The 26603-nt window shown below is 40.7% G+C and overlaps 1 protein-coding gene across 1 annotated transcript; it reads left to right on the top strand.

The window, feature by feature from the left end:
• The first annotated feature begins 1081 nt into the window (after window positions 1–1081).
• On the top strand, window positions 1082–26519 carry chrnb2 (cholinergic receptor nicotinic beta 2 subunit). Its single transcript, XM_005809121.2, has 6 exons — window positions 1082–1605; window positions 12570–12715; window positions 13702–13746; window positions 15415–15524; window positions 18022–19150; window positions 23438–26519. Exons 1-6 carry the CDS (start codon window positions 1542–1544, stop codon window positions 23585–23587), a joined length of 1644 nt encoding a protein of 547 aa, XP_005809178.1. The 5' UTR covers window positions 1082–1541; the 3' UTR covers window positions 23588–26519.
• Window positions 26520–26603: the final 84 nt, after the last annotated feature.

Raw genomic sequence — 26603 nt, forward strand, 5'->3', positions numbered from 1 at the left:
TCTTGGTGGACCTTTTCTTAGTCACCACAGCAACTGCCTCCGCCCTCTATCTTGCTTTTTACTTTGTTTATTCATCCCTTAAGTCCTTTCCTACATTCCTCCAACACACTGTTGACTTCCTGTGTCTTCTCTGGCCGTTTTATGTCCGGCAAATTTGATGACATTTCACCCCCGGCCTCATTCTTTCAATATTACCTGACCATTAAGTCTCATTCTCAGCAGGAAGGCACAGAGAAAAAAAGCAAAGAGAGAAGAGTAGGTGTTAGGGGAAGACAAGCGCTTGTGGGGTCCTAGCATTTCTTCCTCCTGAATAATATTTAAAATTTTTCTACCTTTCTGTGTAAATTCTTTACATGTTACTTTGAATCAGAAGCCTTAGACAAGAGGAACAGGAAATGCGACAGTAATACTTGATCAAGCACAAAGCAGTGCATGTTGGTGAGATGGAAAAGGACACGTGGTTTTTCCAAAACCTTTAACAAAAAAATTAATAAATAAAAAAATTAGAAAACAAAATTTATATTCACCCTCTTTAATTTAATACCCCTAAATAAAATCCAGTAAAATTTCTTCAGATATTCTATTTACCTAATCTGTAAATAGAGTCCCAACAGATTAAATAGAATAAATAATCTCAGTTCATGACAGAGGTTTGTTGAAGAACAGAAAACTTTTTAAACTACTTTGACTGCTGAACTCACAGCGAGTCTCCAGCCAGTCTGACTGAGTTATTTTGTGAAGAATAATTGGAAAATGTTTTGTAGTTGTGCAAAACTAACGGAGAAATGCTGTGGTGGTTTCTAATGGGGTGACATGGGCATCAGCATCTCATCAGGGGGCGACATGGGAGGTATAAAAGAAGTTTAAACTTAAACATAAAGCTTAAATATGTTATACAATATTTAGATTCATATAATATATATGGAAAACGCCTGTTTTCCATTCCAAGCCGATTAGAAAAAAGAAAGATCATTTATAGATGATAACATTTAAAAAGATATTTGGCCAAGGGCTGATATTAAAGTTGAAGCAGCCAGAAAAACAGGAAAGATGCCATCTAGTTTGACAAGGTCACTGGAAAGTCAATATTGGACATTCTGTTCGTGCCTGCCAGTGCTTAATATTATATGGAGATGAGTGAGCAAAGACGCTGGCATGGCTGGCTGATGTGGAGCTCTGAGGTGCATCCTCCCCTCCCTGCTGCTCCATGGTGCCCGGCGCCCCGCCCCCGCCTGTCCAGAGCGTCGCATCTCTAAGCGGCGTTCGGCGCGGTCAGCAGCAGCAGCAGCAGCACCCGCACCCCACAGCCCAGCGCACAGCTCACCTGGCTTCACCGAGAACACATTTCTGGTTTTTTAAATTCCCTCCCTGACAGGCGTGGAAGGAAAGGAGCAGATACCCCCGGAGAGACGTCACCATGTCAGGTAGAGAGTGAAGAGGAGGTTCGGAGCCGTGAGGAGGTGGGGGAGCAACACTGCGGGGTGCGCTTGGAGTGGCCTCTCCATCCGGGTGAACACCTTTCCGGGCTCAAAGCGCGCACGATGATGCACCGCTGGCAGCTGCTGCCGCCGCGGCTGCTGCTGGCTTGCTTCGCCATTGTGGGAGGTGAGTACTTTCTCCATCCATTGCCTGCGTTCATCGATGCGCCTGTGCGACAATAATCACCTTGTCAAGCCATAAAAACCCTCGACGCTTTTGGCCATGGTGGGGAATCCTGGAAGTAAAGATGGAGCGAGCCTAAAAATAAACAAACATGAGCGGTGTGATGTTGGAGAGGAGGCAGGTGGAGAAAACGACTCTTTCATTGCCGTGTCACCATCTTTCCTGTAACAGCAGCGAGCGCGATGATGTAGAGAAATAATCCTCACACTCCATATCTGAGCGCAATCCAGCAAATGCACACCATTGTGCCGTTTTGTTTGTTATATAATACGTTTTTACAGACTTATTATAATGAAAGTCGTGCTTTTTCATGTTTTTTTTTTAAAGAAAGTAATTTTTTTTTGTTTCTTTATATTTTTGGAACAGCAGTTAAGCCTGTTGTGTTAAATACAATGTCTGTACTCTAAGTAGCAGATAATCTAAATTTTTTCTATAAAAGATACTGGATCCAGCTGAAGCAGTGCACATGAATGTTAAAGGGAGTTTGAGTGAAAGAAATTGTGTCATCACTCACCTCTCTGTGTCTCTTTCCCTCTCACTCATTAACACTGAGGTCTTGATTTGAGTGGGTAGGTTAATGAGAGGCATGGAGCTAAAACAGCTTCCACACCCTGTCTGCCAAGGACAAATTACTTATCATTCATCCACTGGAAAATATGTCTTCCTCCTGGTTTTATGGAAGGCACACTCTGGGTGCATACTCTCATCATGTACACCTGTTCAGGTGCTTGTTAGCACGTTGTGAATCCATCAGTCACATGGGAGCAACTCAGACATGTGGATGTGGTTTGCTGAAACACCAGTTTGAGGAAGAAAGGGGATTGAGGCGACTTTCAATGTGGAGTCGGTGCCAGATTGGCTGAGTATTTCAGAATTTGCTCTGGGTTTTCACACTTAACATCCTCTATAGTTTATAGAGGACAGTATAAAGAGGAATAAAGGTCTAAAGAGGAAATATGTCGTTTAAATGACACCTACGTTCAGAGAAAATCAAGATAATGGAAACATATCGTTCCAGCTAAGCCATTCTCGTAGCACACGCGGTACCTTGAAGCAGCTGGGCTGTAGTGGCAGAAGACCACAGAATGGGACACAGAGATTGCAATTCACACAGACTGACTGCAAAAAATGTTGCCTGGTCTGTGTATCAGTTTCATCGTTGCATAATTTGGTGTAAACAGGATAAAATCATGGATCTATCCTGCCTTCCATCAACGGCTCAGACTGGTGGTGGAGTAATGGTGTGAAGAATATATTTTTGCACACTTTGAGCCTCTTGATAATAATTGAACATTGTTTAAACACTTCAGCTTACCTGAGTATGGCAGCTGATCATGTTCAGCCCGTTTTGACCACAGTGCATCCCTTTAACAAATGCACCACATCACAAAGCTCAAATCATTTCAGTTAAGTTTTGTGAGCACGACAGTGAGTTTACTGTATTCCCCAGATCTCAGCCCAGTGGAGCATCTTTGGTAGATTCACATCATGGATGTGCAGGCTTTGCTTCCCAGGCATAAATTTTCTGCCTCTGTGTAACGCTGTCATGCCAATAGGGAACTGAAAGCTGCTAAAATAATTAAGGTTCTCTACAAGCAGAAGGGGGTCCAACCTGGTAAAAGCAAGGCGTACTGTAAAGGTGTAAAGTCAATACATTGGCTCGTTACAAGACATCTTTTACACAATTGTCTGTAGTCTCAGTGTGTTTGTGGATGACATTTACCCTTATTTCTCTCTGCTTACATCTGCTGTCTGCTCAAATGTTCCCCATCTGACATCAGCTGGCTGAATTACAATAGCCTCAGTAGAGACACAGCAGAGGACAGCTCAGATTGTCCATCCATCCATCCATCCATCCATCCATCCATCCATCCATCCATCCATCCATCCATCCATCCATCCATCCATCCATCCATCCATCCATCCATCCATCCATCCATCCATCCATCCATCCATCCATCCATCCATCCATCCATCCATCCATCCATCCATCCATCCATCCATCCACACAAACCTAAGTGTAATCTAGGATCTCCACGTCACCTAACAAGCATATTTTTGTAATGTGCAATAAGAGTAGCAGGAAGTGCATAACAAAAACCAATGAATGCTCAAGCATAACATTCAAACTTCACACAGACTGTGTGAAGACTCCCCATATGAGAGCCTTCACACAGAAAAGCTGCCATATGACACTCCTTCTTTCTCAGTGCATACACACAATGCCCAGGTTTATCCCAGTAAACTCAGATGTGATCACACATGTAACACAAGACCGTGTCTTTAAACAATGTGTTTACTGTCACACTTTTAATCGTTGGTGGCAGATTTAAAAATACAACTATGCCAGTTAGGATGTAGACATTTTATTTCTATTCTAATGCATCCCCTTCTGAACTTGTAAGTGAAGTAAGCATTAACTTAAGGCATGTCCTGGTTTTCATAATCAAATTTGGATAGTTTTGTTGTATTAACATAAAGATTTTAATAAAAATTCTGACAGTAAAATATTATTTATTAGATGTAGCTATTGTTGTCTTGATTTATATAAAAGAATAAAAAATGTAGGATAAACACCCACTACATTAGGTAACTGTTTTCAAATAAATGTGCTCATTGCACAGACTATAAGATTAGTCAGGCTGTCTGCTCACATGGTCAGACATGCTGCTCATAGCTTGCCAGCTATATTTTTAAAACAGTGTTATATGAATAACAATGTTTGCCAACACTCTTAGTTTCCAGTTTGTGGCTGTCCTTTCCTTAAGGCCAAGGAAGTGGTATTCGTTTTCTTTTAAACAGCTGACCGGCAGTGCACAGCAGTAGGTGCAGTAAGGGGAAAAAATTTGAAAGAGTGACTGGAAATAACTCCATCCACTCTGGCATCTCCATTAAAGGATTTCAATCCATACAAACATCTGACTGATTTTTTATTTATTTTTATTTTTACCATATTTGAAACTCGTGGTATGCTGTAATATACTGTAGATCCTCACACAAAGTTGATTTTTTTTTAGTTTAATTATTTAAATTATTAATTCATAGTAATAATTGTGATTCTTGTATGATAAACTTGAATAAATAATGGTGCTTACACAAACATTTAAAACAAAAATGTACAACATAATTTAATTGCTTTAATTAAATTTAATTGCAGAAAATCTGCTACCTAACTGATAGTGTGCAGCAACAGGTCAGAGTGGGCACAATTTAATATATCTGGTACTGTGGCTGTAGCATTGCAGATGCAACAATTTCATCAAAGATAAAACATAAAGACCTAAAACAAAACTGAGTCACAGTTTCTGACCAGCCCTGTTAAACACAGGGGCATTTGACCTGATGGAGAAAATGCAGCCATTGTGAAACTTCACTTGAAGGAGCCTGAGAAGCGCTGGGCTACTAATGAGTCGTCTTGCCTTAAGGGAGAAAATCTGATTAGCAAAAGCCTCAGGGACCATTAACTTTGTCCACACACTAACGCTCAGACACATATTTGAATGATCATGCAATTAGACAGGCTCACAGCGTGAGCTTAGAATAACGCAGTTTATTTTTTTCCCACTACAAAGTGAGAAGATGCACATTCACTGTTGGGGAGAATTATTTTTCCCCTACAGATTTTTTTGGTTTCATCAATTAAGTGAAAAAGGTAGTCAAACCAATCTGGTCCTGTCTGAATAGTAATTTCCCACTAAATCTAAAACTAGTTGTACCAACCAGCAGTAATTCAATTACAAGCAGTGAAACTTTTACACCACAATGGGCGAATTGCGGCAGTCTCTTCTTTGAAAAAATGTTTTAATTCAGCCACATTGAACTGAATGTGCTTCAGCTTTAGATCACAAGGCCAATTAGGCCAATTACAACTTAGGGTCAGGTTGATTTGGAACCTTTTTCCTTCCTAAATGAGTAAATGAAAAATGCAGTTTTTAACTTAAGTTTTCAAATTGTTCTTGTTTGACATTCAAATGTATTTGATCATCTGATAAATGCAAGTTTGACAAAAAAGGATCTTTTTCTCTGCCCTGTCGTTGTAAAACACAAACTCTGGGAGTGCAACTTAGATCAGTTGTTGTCTACGGAAGCCTTAGTGAAAGCAGTGACTGTGCGTGCAAGGATGCTCAAGGACATTTCAGCACCTGTCACAGACACTGCAGAGACGATGCAGCCATCCGCTGGTGTGAGGAGGATGTCTCTTGTCATTTCCCCAGCAGGCCATGCATAATAAAAACAGTTGTGGTGCTGAGTTGACCTGATGCAGGAGTTACTGAGTGGGGAGCACAGTGTGAGGCTGTTTCTGTCGTCCTTATTTTCTGCTTTGTAACGCGGTAGGAAGTTTAGCTGCACATTCCTGCTTCATTGTTCAGGCTGTCTTGTCTGTGTCTCTTCTCCACTTGAACATGACACCCTTTGGTCCCTTTTTTCCCTAACAGCCTACCACTTTCTGCCGTTAGCTTGCTTATTTCTTCTCCCTTTATTTTTCTCGAGGAAACAGCAGCTATAGGATCAGATTAGCCAGGAGGATTCACGATTAGAGAACGCTGTGAAAGTGCCCAAAAGGGGGTTGGATTTGTACCGGAGAATGTTAACGCTTGAATTCATGGCCCTGCAGATTATGAAAGCAAAGAAGGTTTACTAAAAAAAGAAGTAGGAAAGGCAGATTAGATATATTTGTAAGTTAGGAGCTTTACTTTTGACCTGGTCGGTGTATATTTAGGAAAATGAGGGCTCACACTGAGGCAAGATTTTTCCATCTTTTCTAGCTTCTTCTCGATGATTAATTGTAGCTACTGGCTCAGAGGATAAGATAAAAGAAACACAGAATAAAGCAGTTTCCAGAGAGCATGAGTTATTAAATAGGACTGACTCCAAACTCTTAACTTGAATCATGTCCCGCACTTTGCCCCCTCTTGCTTTTCCTTTTCCCGCCTTCTTATGTACACACATCATCAGTCTCAGATTTATACGTATCCAAATGATAGCACATAATAATAGCTGCCAAGAGCGGCATAATAAGGGATGTATTTTATTGCAATCCTTGAAATAAGCCCTGCTGTTTGAAAGCTATAGGCCAATCATCAAACCACTGAGCTTCTCTCACAAATAAAACACCGTACTAATGCACTCTGCACATGCAGCAAGATTTACAGGCCTTTTAGAGCAGACCTTTCAGCTTCAGATTCACCTTGTGTTGCTGCTGATGCAGTTTCAGGTGAAGCGGTGCACTTTGAATTTGTTCTGATTCATCCCAGTGATTCACAGCTGTAGCGTCGCTCAAACCGTGAACTTAATTACTTTCGTGAACAAACAGATCTGATGGCAAAGAAAGCCATTTTCTTGATGGAGTGTCTGGAGGAGGCCTTTTATTCTGTTAAAGTCTGATGAATGAAAGCGGCTCAGATGTGTGGTGGTATGCGTTGCTTACTAAATTGCAATAAAATGAGACTCCGTGTCTCTGTGAGTTTAATCCTATTGTATCACTAGAATATGGTGCAGGCTATAAGAAATGATGCTGTCTCATAGATCCAGGAGTATTTGTACCCCAAGCAGAAGAGCCAGTGGTTGATGACACATAACAGAAAAAGTACTTTATAATTGATAACTTTTTACTGGCATTGTAATCATTACTTGGCATTTGATGATTAACTGAATTTAAAGACGTTATTGGATTTTTCCTGACCTTAATGTAGCAAAGAGAAGCATAGGGTTGCCCCTCCCCTGCTTGTAGCTGCACACTGCTGCTCAGCTGGCTGAAAGAAGGCTGTTTAATGTTTCGTTTGCTTTCAAATAAAACAGAATCACCGCCGATCACTCTTACTAAAGTAGTGCTTTTTAAAACTGCAGTCGGATAGTTGCGAGGGGTATGTCTGTTTAGCAGCTGTGTGCAAGCTCTACCTGTGCAGATAGTCTGAAAGAGTAGAAAGAAAAAAGTGTAGTATTTAGTGAAAAAAAATGTCTGTTGCTTCTAAGTTTTAACTTAAATATTGGTGTCAAATTCAAAAATACCAAGAAATTAATATTTAATAATCATTAGTTTTGACTATTTTTGCACTTCATAAGAATAGGTGAACATAAAAAATAAAAGTTCTTATTATAAACACAGCTTGCAGAAGGCTGTCACACTTTAAGATTTAAAGAAATATGTTACTCCTCCCCATTGCTGAAACTTAGTACATTTGTAAATGCTTCTCAGGTTTGTTATTTTAAATTAACTGTCTTAATAAAATGTAGCCCTTATGCATTTGCATATTTACAGTTTTTATTCCCAAATTGTTTAAGGGTTCATGCTAAAATCTCCTCCATATTCTGTTTTTATTTTTTGCAATATCCTACTGAGTATTTCTCAGTAGGATATTGAGAAATCTTCATGAAAAGTTATTCACTACCAACTCATTGTAACAAGGGCTGGCTTAAGATGGCCTCATGAATGCAGCAATACAAGAGTTTGAACTGTTTATGCTTCTATAAAAAGGTAACTTCAGACTAAGTGGAAGGAAGTGCATTGAACCAACAGCCATCTGCAGTAGTGTAGACGCAGTTATAGCTCAGGCTGTGCTCTTCCTGCCTGCGGAGTTTAGTAAGACCATATAGCTTCTGCTTCCAGTTAGTCCAACGTGGGATGACTTTGTTTCTGAGTGCTGTGATGTGGAAGCAAGATGGTGAATCAATATTAATATATCTGTTCTCTGGCCACTACAGAGCCAAATTGGGTGTTGTCAGGCGATCAATCTCTTTTATTCATTTAAGAATAGTTCAGCTTCAAACATCTCAGCCAAAAAGCCTCTTTGGCAGTCCACAGAAAGGAACAAGAAACCGTTTTCCTCACTCAACCTTTTTTGTATGTACGAGTTGAATGTATAAATAGAGATTATCACTGTAAATAGTCTTTGATTCACTTTCTCAACACATTTCCCTTTGTTGTGTCTGTACAATCTGGTTTAGATCCAATCAAATGAATCCATCTCAACACAAAGATTAGTAAAACCCAGACTTACGTAGTCATGATGCAACCGTCTCGTCTGATTCACCGGATCTTTGAGGTAGGCGTCTGGGTTTGCACGCGCCCTCTGGTGTGTCACTTCCGTTGCTCCGCGCTCTAATGGGGAGCCCTGCTGAAAAATTCATCGTGTCACATTAAGTTTGCAATATTTGCACTTGAAAACAACCAGAATACAACTTGAGTGACGAGCAGCATTACAACCTCTCAGGGTCAGCGTTTTGCATGCAGACAGAGAAAGAGCAGAAGCTTTAATAAACACATGAGAAGAGCCACATAGATAACATGATGGCGACCGGGTCAGAGCGTACAGACATTTTTTGCACCCTTGTTTCGTAGATAAAAGACTCTCTGTTTGGCTCTCGGTGCTGGAGCCATAAAATATTAGTCTGGACTCTCATCTTGAGCCCACGTGAAGCTTAAACCATGAAGTATCGAAGCTAAAAGTTAAATAACACTTCAAATGTAACCCAAGTAATTAAAATGGCATGATGTGAATGGAAAGTACGTCTTATCACCCCTTTAACAGTACATGGGCAAAATACATCAAAAAGCAGCATATCAGAAAAATGCTACAAAGCTATTTCTAAGGTTTCTAAGGTTCACTTTAGTGAACAATCGTGACATTAAGTATTTGGAAATATAAAAAAAACATGTAACAGTGGGAAACCTTCAGAGGAGTAGCCAGACTACCTAAATTACTCCAAGAGTGCAACGACCCACGCAGGCGTTCTTACACAGTCATGATTGCCGAAAGAAAAGAGACTGACCAACAGGAATGACAACACAAGTCTCTTTCTTTTTGAAAGTGGAAAGAACAACATCAGTGGATATTGATGGAACTGTGAATTTTGCTCTATTGCTGAAAACCCTGAGAGATAATCCATAAACCATCGGTTTGTGACCTTGAGCTCAGTGTCATGCAGCAGGACATTGGTTCACATCACACCAGCAAGTCCACATCCAAATGGCTCAAATAATTATAATAATAATAAAAAATAAACTTTGGAGTGGCCTGGTCAAAGTCTAGCCGTAAATCCGATTAGGATGTTGTGGCATGACCTTAAACAGACTATTCTTGTTCAAAAACACCTTTAATTTAGCTGAATCAAAACAATTCTGCAAAGAAGAGGAGGCTAAAATTGAAAAATGCAAAAAAATTACAAATGCTTCATGGCTGTTTTTGTTTAAAACATTTATTACATGTGGCCAGGTTGATGTGAATACCTTTTCCCCCCTCCTGCAGTAAATAAACCTATTATTTAAAAACAAGATTTTATTCTCAAATTATCACATCTGATCGTAATTTGTTTGATGATCGGAACCATTAAAGTATCTCAAAAAAGTAAATCTATAAGGATGTAAATATTCATAACACTGTCCAAGCCATTTGGAGGAACAGTGAGAAAGCAGTTTTGTTTTGTACAGTAAGCCTTTTTATTTTAGAACAAAGAAAATTTATTCAGCACTTATTCTGGACTTTCAAGCAGGTTTTTCATCACTGGGTACATCTGCTTTTTTAAAAAAAAAAAACTCATCCTGCTGACTCTGGTGTTTCACCTCAACACTTTGAAACTGAACTGAGATTTAAACTTTGATCTTTATATTCTCCATCGCTAAAATCTATTTCAAACAAATTGAAGGTAGCATACAATAACAAACAGACATGTTTTTTTGTTCTTACTCCATGAAAATCTTTTTGCTGGCATTTTTCAAACTATTAGAATCACACACATCCTACCATTATGTTCAACACAACACACGTTTTTCCCTGAAAAATATTAAATATGAATATAAATCTTACTGCTCCACATTGAGGACAACACTACCTTTAGCAAATATGAGCTTACTGAGATGTGAACCTCTCTGCTTCCATCTTTGTTTAAGTGAACTGCATTTGCTTCCTGTCTCTCATTCTTTTAAGTTATTGCCTTGAGCTTCTGGGAGTAATATACATAACTCATATAGTTCAGACACAGACAGTCATGCTTATTTCCCCCCTGATCATATGCAGACAAACAGGCTCATATAAAAGAGCCTAGCCGACATTCATGCACAATAAGCAACGTTAGTGCTACAAGCAGCTACTGACAGGAGCTGTATTGATGACAGTGGATCACTGAAGGAAGAGCTAATAAACGGACAGCGGCTGTCACTGACAGCAAGATGGAGATAGCATGAAGGGAAGGCAGGGAGGGAGACTATCAGCTCAGTGAGAGATCAAGAAGTGGGCTGACTCCAGTGATGGAAAGATTAGGGGTAAAAAAAAAAACACTGTAGAGAGAGAAAGGAGAGAGGGAGGAGTTGCATGTTGGCGGAGAATGAAGAGAGTGGTCATTGATCTACAGACAGAGGCCATCATTCCAGCTCAGTGAACATAGGAGTACAGCAGGGGAGGGCAGGGAGACAGATGAGGAGGTTTTAGTTTCTGTTTCTGTCTTTTAGTTCATTTAGGTTTATCTCAAGTTGTCCATTTGCTCATTTGGTTTGCATGGTTAATTTTGCTTTGATCGCTGCTGTCCACTTTACATATTTTCATTTGTGTCACTTATTTCCATGTGTTTTCTTCAGTTCTACGTCATGTAAAGTTTATTTATTCGATGTTTTGTTTTTGGGTTTTTTATCTGGTCAAAAGTCTTAATCTAATGTTTGTACATACACTCGTCATCCGAATGATAAGTGTTTTACAAATAATGTCTGATTTGATTTAAATTTGACTTGTGTGGCGAACAAAAATGTAGTCAGTGTCTTACCTGAAGTCCACCGCAGCCAGACTAATTATTACCTCATTATTTTTGCATGAAAATGCTATTTACATACATTTACATGTCACTTTTTGATTAATAACTGATAGCCACTTGTAACAACAGCAGATTCTAAATAAAACAAAGAGAATAAAAAAAGTTATACAACAATGAAAGCATTAAAATATGAAACATTGTGTGTTTTAATAACTATTTATGCGAAGGCCCTTCTAGGGATCGTCATTGCAAATTTGCCAAGTCTGCTACATATAAAATGTATATACTTATCCCTACCAAATGAATGAAATGAGAAATAATAAAGCTAATAATAATAAACATCAAAATAAAAGCATCCAACCCCAGAAGCCTTTGCAGATAGCATTTTGCCATCAACACGATGCACTCTTAGTTATCTGGAAAAGAGCATGTGTGAATATGCTGAGTTCACAGCGAGCAGCCTGTGTTTATCTTCGATAGGAACGTGTGAGGTAATGTGCAGCGAGCAGATGCCAAACAGGCAGGGAATGAAAAAAGGACGGAATCACAGAGGAAGAAGGAAAGACACAACAGTTGTTTCTCCTATTCATTGTGTCCTGACTCAAAAAAACAAAACAGCCCTCATCATTTGTGAGCGTTTGTCTGACAGCTCTGTTTAAATTTGACCTCTCGCAGCTGCAGATGGAGGGATGGCAGACAGAAGGGAGGGATGGAGTGACAAAAATCCCAAAGCTAAACCAGAGTTGGCAGTTGGGGAGACGTTCACCACCGTACAGGAATAGATGGAGACAGAGTCGAGGCAACTAGGAGAGCGATAGAGACAGGATGGACAGCGATAGAGACAGTCAGACCGGTTGACTCATTCTTATGATGTCAGATCTTGTAAGAAGTCTCCACCGAGCCGTACCGACACGCTCGAGCTGGCAGCGATCCGTAACGCCATGCTAAAATCTTTGCTCTCTCAGTGAACATGTGCAGCCATGAAGCTCCGAATGCTGGCAGCGAGAGCATGGGCTAAACAGAGAAACTCGGCAGCACAGCTGATTTTCTGCTCCGCATGCTTGTAACATATTCCAGCATGAGAAATATCTTGGAAAAGGAAAACGCTGAGAGACACACAGATGGGTGCAGCTTTCTTTGATGACGATGGCGTGCTCTCATTGCAGTTGGCCTCGGGGCAGACACAGAGGAGCGGCTGGTGGAGCATCTCCTAAACCCGGCACATTACAACAAGCTGATCCGACCCGCCACTAATGGCTCTGAGCTGGTTACCGTGCAGCTGATGGTGTCGTTGGCCCAACTCATCAGTGTGGTGAGTATCAGTGTGACTTTGTCTCAGTGTGTCCTACGTTTTGTAGAGTTACATGCACAGGTTGTGTTTCATTTCCTTGGGGAAATGAAACACAAGTAATCTACTTAATGTGGGAAGAAGAAGGGAAACACTGCTTTTGTCACTTTTTTCTGACAAAGACTGATAATCATGCACATATTGTCAGGACTAAAACCAAGCAGTGCTGATGATACATGACTAAATGAAAGCGTTTCCTTCTACACAAAACCCTGAAAAGTGTGGTGTACATTTTTGTTTAACCTCAGGGCCTTCTAACAGATCAGATTGTGTCAGGTTTTCTTTAAAAATTTCTCTGTATTTAGCTTCATCCATCTTCCCATGAGCTCACCTGTCCCCACACCAGAATGCAGCCACCGCCATGTCTCAATGTGAGGAAGGTGAAGGCCTTTCTAATCCTTAACATACTGTACAGAGTTAGACCCAGATGTTTTTTGACTAAAAACTGCACAGAGTTGTCTAAAAGCATAAACATGCGAGGATACAGGTGTGCAAAATCTTGAGTCATCTTAATTTCTTGACAGCTGAACTCTAACGCTTTTAAAATGGTCTTGATTAAGTTTTCTTGAGACTTTTTTTTTTATCTCCGAACTTTTGGTGCTTCTAACACTCAGACTTAAGAATTTTACTCAAGTGGCATAATGCATCTCTTAGGTCATCTGCTGGTTCTTTGCTTTTTTGTAGCAAGAGGTCTGCTAAATATGCTATAATGAATCTAACATAATTATTCAAGCTCCTCATGTATTCTTTTCCCCTAAATTGAAAGCATATAATTCAGAAAGTTTGGGAAACTGTTAAACAAAAACACCTTAAAAGATTACAAAAATGTCTGGTTCACTGGAGGAAAACCTAAAAAAAAAAACCTTTGCACACAATTTGAAAAGCTCCCTCAATCACAGAAGGATGACAATGGGTTCATTGTTTAAATGTGATTTTGTGTTGTCTTTCAGCATGAAAGAGAGCAGGTGATGACCACCAATGTCTGGCTGACCCAGGTGAGACTTCACACGCCTCATCACATCCAGCCACCTCACCAAACATGGGACATGCAAATAAAGCCTCACCGTGAGATTAGCAGTAAAAACAACAAAGGCAAACAAGTTATTTGAGATTTTAAACTGTGAAGAACTTCATTGCTACTGAATATGGTGCAAAGTAACAATGATTAAACCTTTCTCTATAATGAGATTCAGTCATCTTACCCATACAGCATAGTGCAGTGGAGCCAGGTTGCTCTAGATATATAATGTTAGTTCTTTCAATAAATTAAGTCATCATTTGAGAAACAAAATACTTCTTAACTGTACGTTTACAAATGAAGTGGTAGATGCTGTAGAGCGCTACGTCATGTCTTCGTCTGTGCAGTCCATCCTGATCCACTTTGTGTGTCGCAAAGTGGATCTGCTCTCCACCCAGCAGTCCACAGTGGAAGGTTTTGCGTGCCATCTGTGTTCGCTCTGCTGAGGATAAAGTAAATTAAACTTGGGTGCAGAGCTCTGTGAAAATTTGTTTGCAGTTACTTTCAGACAGACATGCTGGGGGGTTTGTTTATGTACACTGATCAGGACAGTTCTGATTGTAGCACTATTTTTTTAAATACTGCTAGTAGGATGAATAAACTACGACTCTGTAGAACAGAGCAGATCAAACAATTTCAAAGTTTTTTTTTATTTTCATTTGAAATGTGTAAATTCGGTGTGTGTTCATATTATATGATTGCTAAAATCTGCATCAATATCAAAATAACATTAACAAAACATTATTTTTGCAGCAATCTGAAGAATTTTTGGCTTTTTTGTTTTAATAAACGAAACTAGATCAGGGATGCGTATGTCCAGTCATGGAGAGCTTCTACCCTACAACTTTTAGATGCATTACTCCTCGAACACATCTGAGTCAAATCACAGCAGCAGCTCTGCAGAGGCCTAGCAACAAGCCAGTCATTTGATTCAGGTGTGTTGGAGAAGGGATTCACCTAAAAGCTGCAGGACAGTTGTTTTTCTGGACTTGGGCACCTCCGAATTAGAGGAGGATGCTGAGGAAAAATGATTCGTTGTGACTCAAATCAAGAAAGTATATTCTGTTGTGTTGAAAGCACTTTTATATCAAGGAGAAAAAAACATCCCGTGGTTTCTACATTTCAGTTTGTGCTGTCTGCCTCATAGTGAGAGACACACACACACAAACGCTTGCAACCTGAGCAGGCGCAGATTTATGACTGGTAGCCAAGCGTAGAATGACTATGAGGGCTCGATACATTTCTCACCATCAGAAAGTCGGAAAACCGAGGACAGCCATACTGAGCCCAAACAAACTAATGATTATAGTGTTTCACGGCTGCTGCAGACAGTATAGCATGGACCAAATCTCGGTGTCGTAGCGACTGCCTAGGTTTCAGTGTTGGGACATCAATAACAGCACAGCAGAGAATAGTCTTTTACATAGTCTAACAAAGAGGATAGGTTTGCTGATATTCACTCAAACATCAATTTGAATATATTTTAACATGAAAATTGGTAAGGCGTGTGCAAACCAGGGCGTATGCACATTTTTTCCAACGACTTGTAAGAAATGAAAAGCAAATTCTCTGTTCCCTGCTGTCTTCTTGCTGCTGTGTGATTAGCAAATGAGTGACTAAGCATGTTGTTTCCGTTGGCCCTCAGGAGTGGCAGGACTATCGGCTGACTTGGGTCCCCGAGGAGTTCGATGGAATGTTGAAGGTCAGGCTGCCCTCAAAACACATCTGGCTTCCTGACGTGGTCCTCTACAACAAGTGAGTCACCCTCTCATGCTCTCGGCCTCACTTAGAAAAGATAAACTGACACATGAATGCCCTGCAAGATACCCAGTGAAGACATGTGGATTTCCTTTTTCTGACCATGTTCCAAGCCGGTTCTCTGGTCAGGGTCATGCAGCCGCTATCATGAGATTCTTAACGTGAAAGCGGCAATTAAATAGTAATTTTAAGCGGGTGATACATGGAAGCTCGCAACACATGACTGAATATGTCAACTAGAATCTGCTCTTGTTGCTCATGCTACCATACTGCTCCACCACCGCAGACATGTCTGAAAGATTTAATCATCTTCACTGCACACTGACTTCCTGTGGAGGAACAAACATGCAGCAGATGTCACATACAATCATGTGAAAGTATTCACACTCCTCAAAACGTTGCACATATTGTCAGGTTGTAACAAGTTTCAGAAAAGAAGGCTTAACATTCGGGCCCCTTTTCGGTGTTACCCCTAAATAAAGTTCAATGCACCCGATTGCCTTCAGAGTCCATCTCTGTGTAGTTCAGTCTCAGCCTACATACGGCTGTTCTGTGAAGTTTGATAGAGAGCATAGTTGAACAAACAAGTGAGGATGACCCTGGAGAGGTCAACGATAAGGTTGTGGCAAGAAGAACATAAAGTAGAGAAGCAGTCAAGAGGCTTTTGGTTACTCTGGAGGAGCTGCAGAAATCCACAGCTCAGTAGGGAGAAACCATCAATTGGTTGTGTATGTCACTAATCTGGCTTTAAAGGAAGAGTAACAAGAAGAAAGACATTGATGTGAGAGGGCATTCGGAAAGTCTTGTTTGCAGTTTACAAACCATGAAGGGACAAAGTAAATATGTGGAAGAAGTTGTTACAGTTAAAGCATAACGTGTAGCTAGAAAGCGACACTGCAGCTAACACCGTGAAGCACAGAGGTGGTAAAATAATGCTGTGGAGATTATTTGTTTTGTTTCTTAGCAGTGTCAAGGAAACTAGCTAGAAAAGCTAAATACAGGGTAAATATGGAAGAAAAGCTAATCGAGTCTCCACAGACTGGAGACTGGGCCGAATATAGAGTCCAAAGAAGAGAAATGGGGAAAAAAGAAAGTTTGTTTTTCAATGTGGAAAGCTGGTAGAGAAATACCTCCAAAGATGGGTTTCACAAAGGAGTTGCACAAGGGCACTATATATGTCTGAAGATGTTTTGTTATATTTTTTTCTAAGGCTCTGTATCGTCTAATATTTACCTTAAGCTGCAGCTGTGCTGTAAAGGCTTTCATAAAGCCAGAACATATTAAAGTGTACAAAGACACTTGAAGAGTACATACATTCTCAGATCTTATGAGTGAACACTGTATTTTTGTGTTTTTATAATATATTGATTAAACAAGTTTAATTGTGGCTATATCTCAGAGTAATCTACTTAATGTGGGAAGAAGAAGGGAAACACTGCTTTTGTCACTTTTTTCGGACAAAGATTGATAATCATGCATATTGATAATCATGCATATTGATGTGCAGTGCATCAGAGCTGCATTGCTGTGGATGAAACTAACCTCATCAGATTTCATTCATCATCAAAACCATGCGCCGGAAGAGGGTTTGCTTGCGTGTCTGAAGACATTTAGGATGTCGCAGACGGCTTGTCTCAGTGTAGTGGAAACTCCGTGTCAGCCTATGGTTTGCAAATCAGCTCATCAGAGAACAGTGATCTGTGTGACCTGCTCTTCTTTCGTTACTGTAGTGAAGATTAAAAGATCACTGACCCACCTCACTCTGGATAAAGTGATCCTGATAATCCTATGTACCCCAGGCCAGCATGCTAATCCCCAATTCTCAGCTGCTGTCGCTATCTTGAGCAAAGGGATTATTTCATTGTATAACAGCATCAGAGATATTGTTTGCAAATTCAGAATTATTTTTGAGTTAGCACTCTTGACAGAACAGGAAAATAACTACTGGTTACTTTTCTTGCGTCACATTTATCCCCAAATCTGAGTTTAAATGTTTTTAGGTCACTCCAAACTAAAGAGTTTGTCTTAAGCAGATCTTTTTAAATCCATCCCATCAATGAACTTTGTTTCCTGTCTGAACCATCTATTCATTTAATACCTGTATCCTTTTCTTTAAGTACCCAGGCACTTGTGTGAAATGTATTCACACTAAAAAAAATATTTTACATTTTCAGCTGAGAGTGTTTCTCTATGTTTATTATGTATTTTGCTTTAAAATTAGAAATGTGCTGCTCTTCATAAAGAACACGGCGCATCAGTTCACTTAAAAATGATGACAATTTTATTCTTTTGAAGTGGAGGAGTCAAGTGGAGCAATTATGAGTAGACAACAGCTGGTATAATGTTGTCTATGACATTTATTAACTTAAGATTTTTATGCATACAATATATGGAGTGAGAATAGTGTTGGCAGTTAAATCTGAGACAAGATAACCAGTGTAAATATAAAAGCTACCCAAACCCACTTGTAACTGAATTGTCTTCTCTCCCATAGTGCTGACGGGGTCTATGAGGTATCCTTCTACTCTAACGCGGTGGTGTCCTATGATGGCAGCATCTTCTGGTTGCCTCCAGCCATCTACAAATCAGCCTGCAAGATTGAGGTGAAGCACTTCCCTTTCGACCAGCAGAACTGCACGCTGAGGTTTCGTTCCTGGACCTACGACCGCACAGAAATAGATCTTGTGCTTCGCGCCGACGTGGCCAGCATGGATGACTTCACGCCCAGCGGAGAATGGGACATCATTGCCCTGCCGGGTCGACGAAACGAGAACCCGGCTGACCCCACCTACGTGGACATCACATACGACTTCATCATTCGCAGGAAGCCGCTATTTTACACCATCAACCTCATCATACCTTGTGTGCTCATCACTTCGCTGGCCATCCTGGTCTTCTACTTGCCATCCGACTGCGGAGAGAAGATGACGTTGTGCATCTCCGTGCTGCTCGCGCTCACCGTCTTCCTGCTGCTGATCTCCAAGATCGTCCCACCAACGTCACTGGACGTTCCTCTGGTGGGGAAGTACTTGATGTTCACCATGGTTCTGGTCACTTTTTCCATAGTTACCAGTGTGTGTGTGCTCAACGTCCACCACCGCTCACCCACCACGCACACCATGCCTCCCTGGGTTAAACTGGTGTTCCTGAACAAGCTTCCCGCCCTGCTCTTCATGCGACAGCCAAGGAACAGCAGCGAGCGCCAGCGGCTACGCCAGCGAAGGCGAGCACAGGAGCAGAAGGAGGGTGGGCGCAGCGGGGAGCCAGCGGCCCTGATGGTTGGCCTCGGGCTTGGTGGCGGTGGTGGAAGCGGAGGGGGGACCTCATCGTCTGTTTTTGGGAAGGACGACGGGGACCCTTGCACGTGCTACGTGAACCGGGCATCCGTCAAACAGTTTGGAGGGGAACTGGTGGGTGCCGGAGGGGGATCAATGGATGGTCTGAACAGAGTGAGGGAGAGTCGGGAGGGCAGTTCTGGAAACCTGCCCCGGGGGAAGCAGGCAGCTGGAGGTCCGGCTTTGACTCAGGCCTTGCTGGCTCAAGCCTGTCCAGGATTTGATGAGGCAGTGGAAGGAGTTCGCTTCATCGCCAACCACATGAAGAGCGAAGATGACGATCAGAGTGTAAGTATTACATTGTCATACCTGTTTTCCACATCCTTTTGAATATAAATGGGCATGGGATTTTTCAGTTTCAAGTATTGTCTTTGTTTCTTTTACTTTTTCTTTTTATTTAAAACATCACTGTTTTAACCCCTCCTAAAAATTGCATCAGACCAGTATTCCACTTCAAATTCTCGTTGGTGAGAGGACTACACAGTAAAGTGTTGCTTTGCCCAATCCCGATCCGTAGCGGTCAGTCAGCTGTGCAAAATGGTTAAAAGCAATGGATAGACCATTCACAACCTTAATACCAGAGAAGCATCACCCGTCAAAATATTGCAGTTTCCGAACATTAAAAGACTGTGTTGGTAAGAAACGTTAAAACAACAGCCTGTGTGTCATTAACACACTGTGGGGAAAATGAAAAGGAAAGCTTTTTCACATTTTTTCACATTTTACATCAATTTCTGCTGTTATGATTTTGTAATATAGAACCAAACAGTGACTAGTTGTTGAGTGGTAAGACGTTTACAACCACAATGTGGTTATTTTTTACACATAAAAATCAGAAACGTTTGACACCTGGTTATGGTTTTCCTCCATAACCTCCAAGATGCAACCATCTTTCACTGCAGAGTCTTTCAATGTGTCTACCAGCATCTAGAGACTGAAATCTAAGTCAGATTATCAAGGTTGTAGGCAGTAAAAATGGGATTGTCATGGAATTAATAATTTGAGGAAGGTAAGGAAAATACTTACAAAAGGTGAAACAGCAATGCTATGGGATGACATGGAGACAATAGAAGTGCAATGGAAGGATTCTGTGGAGAATAAAGGAAACCAGGGAGCAGATATATACTGAGGAAGTGAAGTCAGTGGCAAGGAAGCAGAGGGACGAATCAGAGGCAAATGAAGGCAGCTGGAGAACTAAGAGATGTGAAGCTGGTGGGCAGAGGAGCAAGATACCAGGAAGACGGAAAGACGAAATATGAACCAAGCAGAGAGAAAGACAAGGGGAGAAGAGACCTGAAACCAATATAGACAGTAAACAAAGAAGAAGACTAATCTAAAGTAACAACTCCGAAGCACAAATGCTGAAAAACAAGGAAGGAGAATAAGGGATAAATTAAAACATATCAGCAAACTGCTGTGTTGGTGTTCAGGACCTCTTACATCGTTGGCATCCTAAAGTGGCCCATGCCTCATCAATACAGTTTTAGCATGATTATCATTTTCATCCCAACATAAACAGGAGGTTCCTAATCTGCTCAATAATTCATAAATATTTCATAAAACCTGTAGAAGAGACTACTGAAGTTAAATATTTCATTATATCATTTGTTCAAATGAATAAAATCGTTATTCTTTATGTTCAGCTTTAAGAACCTGTAGCTTTGCTGTCTCTCTCGCCTCCTGAGTAAGCTGATTTTCGGATAAGCTGCTTCTTGGTGCCATGCAAATTTCCTCCGGCTAATTGCTTTGCCAACACATGGCCTGTGATGACAGTTTTTGCCGTTGCTGTCAGCTCGCCTGAGTGTTACTCTGATTTAACTCCTCGTGGCTGTGTGTGGATCGGCTTAGCAGTGAGTCATTGTCTTTTATCCAAGTACATTACCAGCCATTATGGTTTCCCGAGCTGCTCAGATGAGTGCCATATCATGTTGTGTGGCTGCTCAGCTCCGTCATTTAACTCTGCCTTCTGAAAATGCACGGGTTGCTGGAACAGACCAGCAGCAGAGCAGACAGATCTGATGATGCAGCCGTAGCCCAGCGACTATCCAGCGCAGTATGTAATAATAGCAGCAGCATGACGTGTGCATAAAGAAGTGGGAAAAAGCTGAGGCACTGAGATGGAGGAGTGAGGGTGTAGTGTTTTTTAAAAAAAAATTTTTTTACTGCTTTTTACCTGGAAATATAGAAAAGAATACAGGAGTTTACAATTTGTTCTGATTCGGTCCATCACAAACATTGGGTTTTTTTTCTGTAGCCATGAAAACTGAGTTCAAATCCTTCCTCTCTTGGCCCAGTGTGTAATTTTTCAGTTTCCCTTTCCCCACTTCGCTTTTCCTCTCTCCTTTGCTCCCCTCCTCAAGTTATCATCGCAGGGTTCAAATGTCAGCACCCTCTCTGTGTCCTCCATTTCCTGGGTCTCTTACCTTCCTCTCCTCCTCGACTCGAGTCGAACCTCATCAGAGCTGTGTGCCAGAAAGAGTCTCAACTCACATTAACCACTCACCTCCATTAACCCTGCGCCTGACTGCAGGAAGGGGAGCCGATAGACAGAGACGACAGAACGCTGGATTCTGTTTTTTTACTTAGTGTTGATAGACACTAATTAAACACAGCAACAAAGCAACATCCCACATCAGGAGCAGTAAATACATTACCTAACAGATAAAGTGGCTCCATAAAGCCTTCTTGCCTCTCAAACCTTTTCTGATTTTTAACACGCACAAATGTAAATTTATTTAATAAATGACTAATGTTTTCATATACAAAATGAATCAGTATTGGGGTTTTCTTTTTTAGCGCCATTTCTACATTTGTCAAAGTTGTACAAACGAAAAAAAATAGCATCTTCTGTAGAAAGGTGCTAGTTGAGTGAGTCCTTCCCATATTTATAGAACACAAAGAGAAAAAAACGATCACTCTTTACAACTGAAACTCATAATTTGCAGCTAAACTGATACGGCTTTTAAAAAGCCTTGTACAATTCATGTCATTCTGTCGGAGACATTATATTCTGACGTTGCATAAAAAACACAGACGAACTGCCACGGACTCCAAATCTAAACTAGCTGATCACTATAGAGAGCCACAGCTCAGGAGGGGAAATCTATGAGAATATTTACTAATCGTTTGTACCTGGATTTTATGAAAGAGCGCCAAGGACCAATAATAGGTAAGAATCCCCACTTGCAGTTTCCCACAAGCCATCTAAGATACATGGCAAATGTGAAAGAAGATGAGAAACTAAACTGAAACTCACAAAAAAAAAAATGTGTGGAGAAAAATCTAACACCTCAAATCCCCTTGAACACACCATTCCCATGGTGAATCATGGTGCAGGTAGTTTCATGCTATTGTGATGCATTTCTTTGGGAAGGATGTCAGAAGCTGCAGAAGACTGGGAGGGAGGTTCCACTTCCAGCAGGCATTAACCCCAAACACACAACTGGAGCGACGATGGAGAGGTTTAGATCAAAGCATGTTTAGTGTCTTAATGTGGTTTTGTCCAAACCTTAATCCAATTGGGAATCCGTGGTCAGACTTGAAAACTGCCGTGCAGAGGCTCTCGCCAACCCATCTGTCTGAGCTTGAGCTGTTTTAGAAAGAATAATGTGCAAAGATTTTACTCTCCAGATGAGCAAAGCTGGTAGAGACAATAAAAAACACTGGCTGCTGTAATTGTAGCAAGAAGTTCTACAAAATACTACTTCATAAAGGGTAATACAAAGCATGACCTGGTCTTTTCCTCTGTGCATCATTGTGGATTGCTCTGTCATATAAACTAATACATTCAAGTGTGTGTTATAATATGACAAAATGTAAAAAAGTTGAAAGGTTATGAATACTTTTGCAATTAAAATTTCAGATTTGCATTTTAGAAAGGTCAAACATTTCCTCTGGCTTTTGCCAAAGGCTGTTGAGCTGGCTGTCACATTTATCATCCTGTTCTTAAAGCCAGCAGATAAACCCAGAGGGGATTTCAGTGTGAAGAAATGTAATAGAAGTGGGAAAAGCGAAAGGAAAAAGTCAAAAAAGAAAAGAGTGAAGTCGCTTTCCGTACAGTGTAAAGGTCACAGAGTAAAATATGGAGCACTTATGTAATGGATCAAATTGCAATGTGGTAGGTGAGTATATAAAAGTTGAAGATGTGAAAGATATGTCAGGAAAAGAATCCCAGACCTCTAGACAAGTTGTCATTTTGGAAGGTTCCTACACAATCTGTAGAAGTCAAAAAAGGGAAATATTTATATTTAGGGATTTCACTGTAAATGTTCTGTCCTCCTTCCTCTTTATTTATTTATTTATTTATTTATTTATTTATTTTATCTTCCTTTCTTGCTTCTTTCTTTCTTGTTTTCTTTGCTTTTTCTATTTCTCTATGCTGCAAATTTAGATTGAACACTAATATTTTATTTTTTGATGTAAACAAAGTTACTGAAAACTGTAAATTATAGCACATGCTGCTCTATATATGCAACACATTTATCTTCTCACTCTACAATGCTGACATTAATCTTTCTGTCTGCCCCACTCCTCACACCTTCTTATGCTCCGTCCCCCTTCCCATCTGATCCACAGGTGAGCGAGGACTGGAAGTATGTTGCTATGGTGATCGATCGCCTCTTTCTCTGGATCTTTGTGTTTGTTTGCGTGTTCGGCACGATGGGCATGTTTATGCAGCCCCTTTTCCAGAATTACACAGTGAAAACCATCAACACGCCAGGCTGATTGTTTCCGCCAACAGACAGTGCCCCTGACCAATCAGAACAGCAGGACAAATGACAGAGGTGTGGTGGTGTGTGAATGAGCGTGGGGGTGCGTGTGCGTGTGTGGGGGTGTACTTTGGGGCAGTTGGGGATCTTAGTTTTATCGTGTCTATGGAACTGGAATCAAAGATGCTGCTGAAGAGCTATCCCGTCCATTAACTTTATAATAACATTTTTGCAACAAACAACCATTTTTCTTGTATGAGGATAAAGTAAAAGACAGTGACACACTTTTTCCTGCATTTTTTTGTTGTTGTTGGAGAATTAAAACAGACTGACCGCCCCTCTCCAGTGTAAAGATCCACCCTTGTTCCTGTCCTCAGCCTTTCAGGGAGTGAGGACGCTGATTTTCTCCTTGTTGCACCCAGCCAGACAACACCGACTGCTTCACAGCAACGCCGCCACAGATGAGACTCCATGGTAGTGTTGGCTGACACTGAGCATCAGAGAGGGAAGGAAGGTTCAAGTTGAGTGTCTTGCTTTTTTTTTTTTCTTTTTTCCCCAAGAAATCCATTTTTTTTCTTTTTTCCCAAGAAATCCATAATGTCAGTGAACCGATTCAGTGTTTTTCATCATAGCGTAGCGGCTTGCCACAAGCATATTGCATCGAGTAAATAATATTTCTATATACCAGTTCATCCAAAGGTTTGTTGATGATGGAGAGATTTCAGTGTGTTGTATGATTGTATAGCTATAAAAGGAATGTGATTTAAACTACTGCACAGCCTGCGTCCTGCACGCTAACACTAGACGTGTAAGACCTGCAGATTAAAGGGAAACATAAAGAAGATGCATATACTGAAAGGAAAACAAGGGGGCAATATTACTGAAAAGTCATGCATGGACATTTTTTGGGGTGTTTTTTTTTTTTTTTGCTTATAGTGTTGCAGATTGCCATACCAGAGGGCGCAGCTGCAGACGAGTCCTGAGAAGTGGATTAAACTGAGCCAAAATGTTGCAACAGAACGGTAAACGTTCTGGACACTGGAATGTGATTTCTATTTTTAACCGAGGAGGCACTTACTCGGTTGTGCAAACAGTTATGTGTAAATTGAATTATCGATAAACTGATGGAGGTATTTTCAAAGGCTTTGGGATAATTATGTGTGTTAACATGGTTTCACACCTGTTTACTTCATGTTGTTGCCCTAATCAGACTGAGGTGGTGTGTTTTAGCTCCTCTGTCCTCATTAGAAATGCACCAAGAAAAAAAGAATTGGCTGGTGACCTGAATTTGTCAAACCAGCCTGAAACCAGACAGACACTTCAAAATCCAGATATTTTTCCGGTTCAGGACACACGTCACATCTGGAGGTACCCAAAGCTACCTAAATATTGCATCATTAAGGCACTTAAAATCATAGTCAGAGGAAGCACAGATATGTGAGAAGGTATTTTGAATAAACAGGCTTGTCCCTGACATCTGGAGAAGGTTAATTCAGGCAGTCAGAGAGCAACAGTTTCACCAGAGAGCAGGAATGCTGAACGTATTTGGAAATCTCAGATTAAGGAGATAGATTCTCTAAGGAATACATGCTAATTTTGCTGGTTTTGTAATACAAGCATGCTAATCGTTACCATAGCATTCTTAAGATAGTTTAAAATCTGAATTCATTAATATTTCTCTTTTTAAAATGATAGTAAAACCTTGTTGGTGACACAATTAGTCATTTTGATCAGGTCTGATCCTGCTGGATTCTTGGTGCAATAAACAAAAAAAAAAGATTTGCGTTTGATACGCCAGTTCATTTATTACCAGACAAAGTCATAGAAATTTCAGGTTGTCTTTCATCTTACATTATTTCCTAAATACAAATCATTGCACCATAGCGTAATCTCATGAGGAAGATTAAATTGCAAAAGATTTCCAGTGCCATTTGGTCATCCTTTAATAGTGTTGTTCCTAAGGAGAAATCAGAGCCAACTTCATGATTTCCAAAAGTGAAAAATCAGAATCGCTGCATGATTCTGACAGGTGCATCTCTAATCCAACGCCTGAACTTTAATGTGTAAATGTGAACACCCTTCTGTATTGTCACCTCTGAGGGTTGCAGCATAAAGAATATGTGTCTTCCAACCCCTTCTTCAATTAATCTCTGCCAAATTCCAGCCCCTTATATTTGCTCTTCCAAACTCACAAATGTCTGGAAGTTAGTCTTAGTATTTCCAGAATCTTATCGGGGTCTTTGACAGTCATGGTAGATGCAAAAGGGCCTTTGCAATCACATGCGCAATTAAAATCTTAATAAATAAAGAAGGAGCTCAAGAGGTTCAACTGTCCTTGTAAGTGGAAAATGCCTAAACAATTGAGTGGAAATCAGAAAAGAGCAAGGACTCCCAATGTTTCACTTTAAAGGAAAAGGACTAAAAACACACAAATAAATGCTATTTCATCCCTGATATTGTCATCGTCTGTGAGTTTCTCCAGATTTCTACAGTCATGTGCCCAGGTCTGCAGCTTCACTCGCTGGGAGCCGTCTCCCTTTCTGCCTCTCGACGATGGGATCACCCGTGGGGATCCCTGGCAGATCTCATACAAGTGTGAAAAACCTTTCAGAGACCCATGAATATTGTTGGCTGCATGGCTCTGCACAGAGAAAGTACCGCTGCCCACTCTCTGTTTGCTCCCCTCGACCTTTTCGCTCTCCTTCCTTTTTCCACTCACTTCCTCTCTGATGATTATGCTCCACCATCCTTCACCTTCCCCCATTCCTGACTCTGAAATCTGCTCACCTTAACCGTTCCAATAAAGGTTGTAGGTTCAGATTAATCGTTTGTGGCTCTTGTCGTCGTCCTTCACTCTTACACATGTACACAAAGCTTTCGTGTGTTGCTAATCAGTTCATTTCAGTTTTTCCATTGCTCTTACACCACTGGATTAGGAAAGAAGCATCTCCTGGCTTTCAAGTTTGGAAACTTGCAGCAACCTTTTTGCAAACAAACATGCTTTCTTTCAGGAAGCTTTAATCATACGGGGG

The sequence above is a fragment of the Xiphophorus maculatus genome, chromosome 3, assembly GCF_002775205.1.
Source record: "Xiphophorus maculatus strain JP 163 A chromosome 3, X_maculatus-5.0-male, whole genome shotgun sequence".
NCBI classification, from domain to species: domain Eukaryota; kingdom Metazoa; phylum Chordata; class Actinopteri; order Cyprinodontiformes; family Poeciliidae; genus Xiphophorus; species Xiphophorus maculatus.

Excerpts from the sequence above, each read along its gene's own strand:
- chrnb2 (XM_005809121.2), top strand. The coding sequence starts at position 1,542 with ATGATGCACCGCTGGCAGCTGCTGCCGCCGCGGCTGCTGCTGGCTTGC. Across the intron at positions 1,606-12,569 it reads TTGCTTCGCCATTGTGGGAG|TTGGCCTCGGGGCAGACACA; the intron begins GTGAGTACTTTC and ends CTCTCATTGCAG. Across the intron at positions 12,716-13,701 it reads TGGCCCAACTCATCAGTGTG|CATGAAAGAGAGCAGGTGAT; the intron begins GTGAGTATCAGT and ends GTTGTCTTTCAG.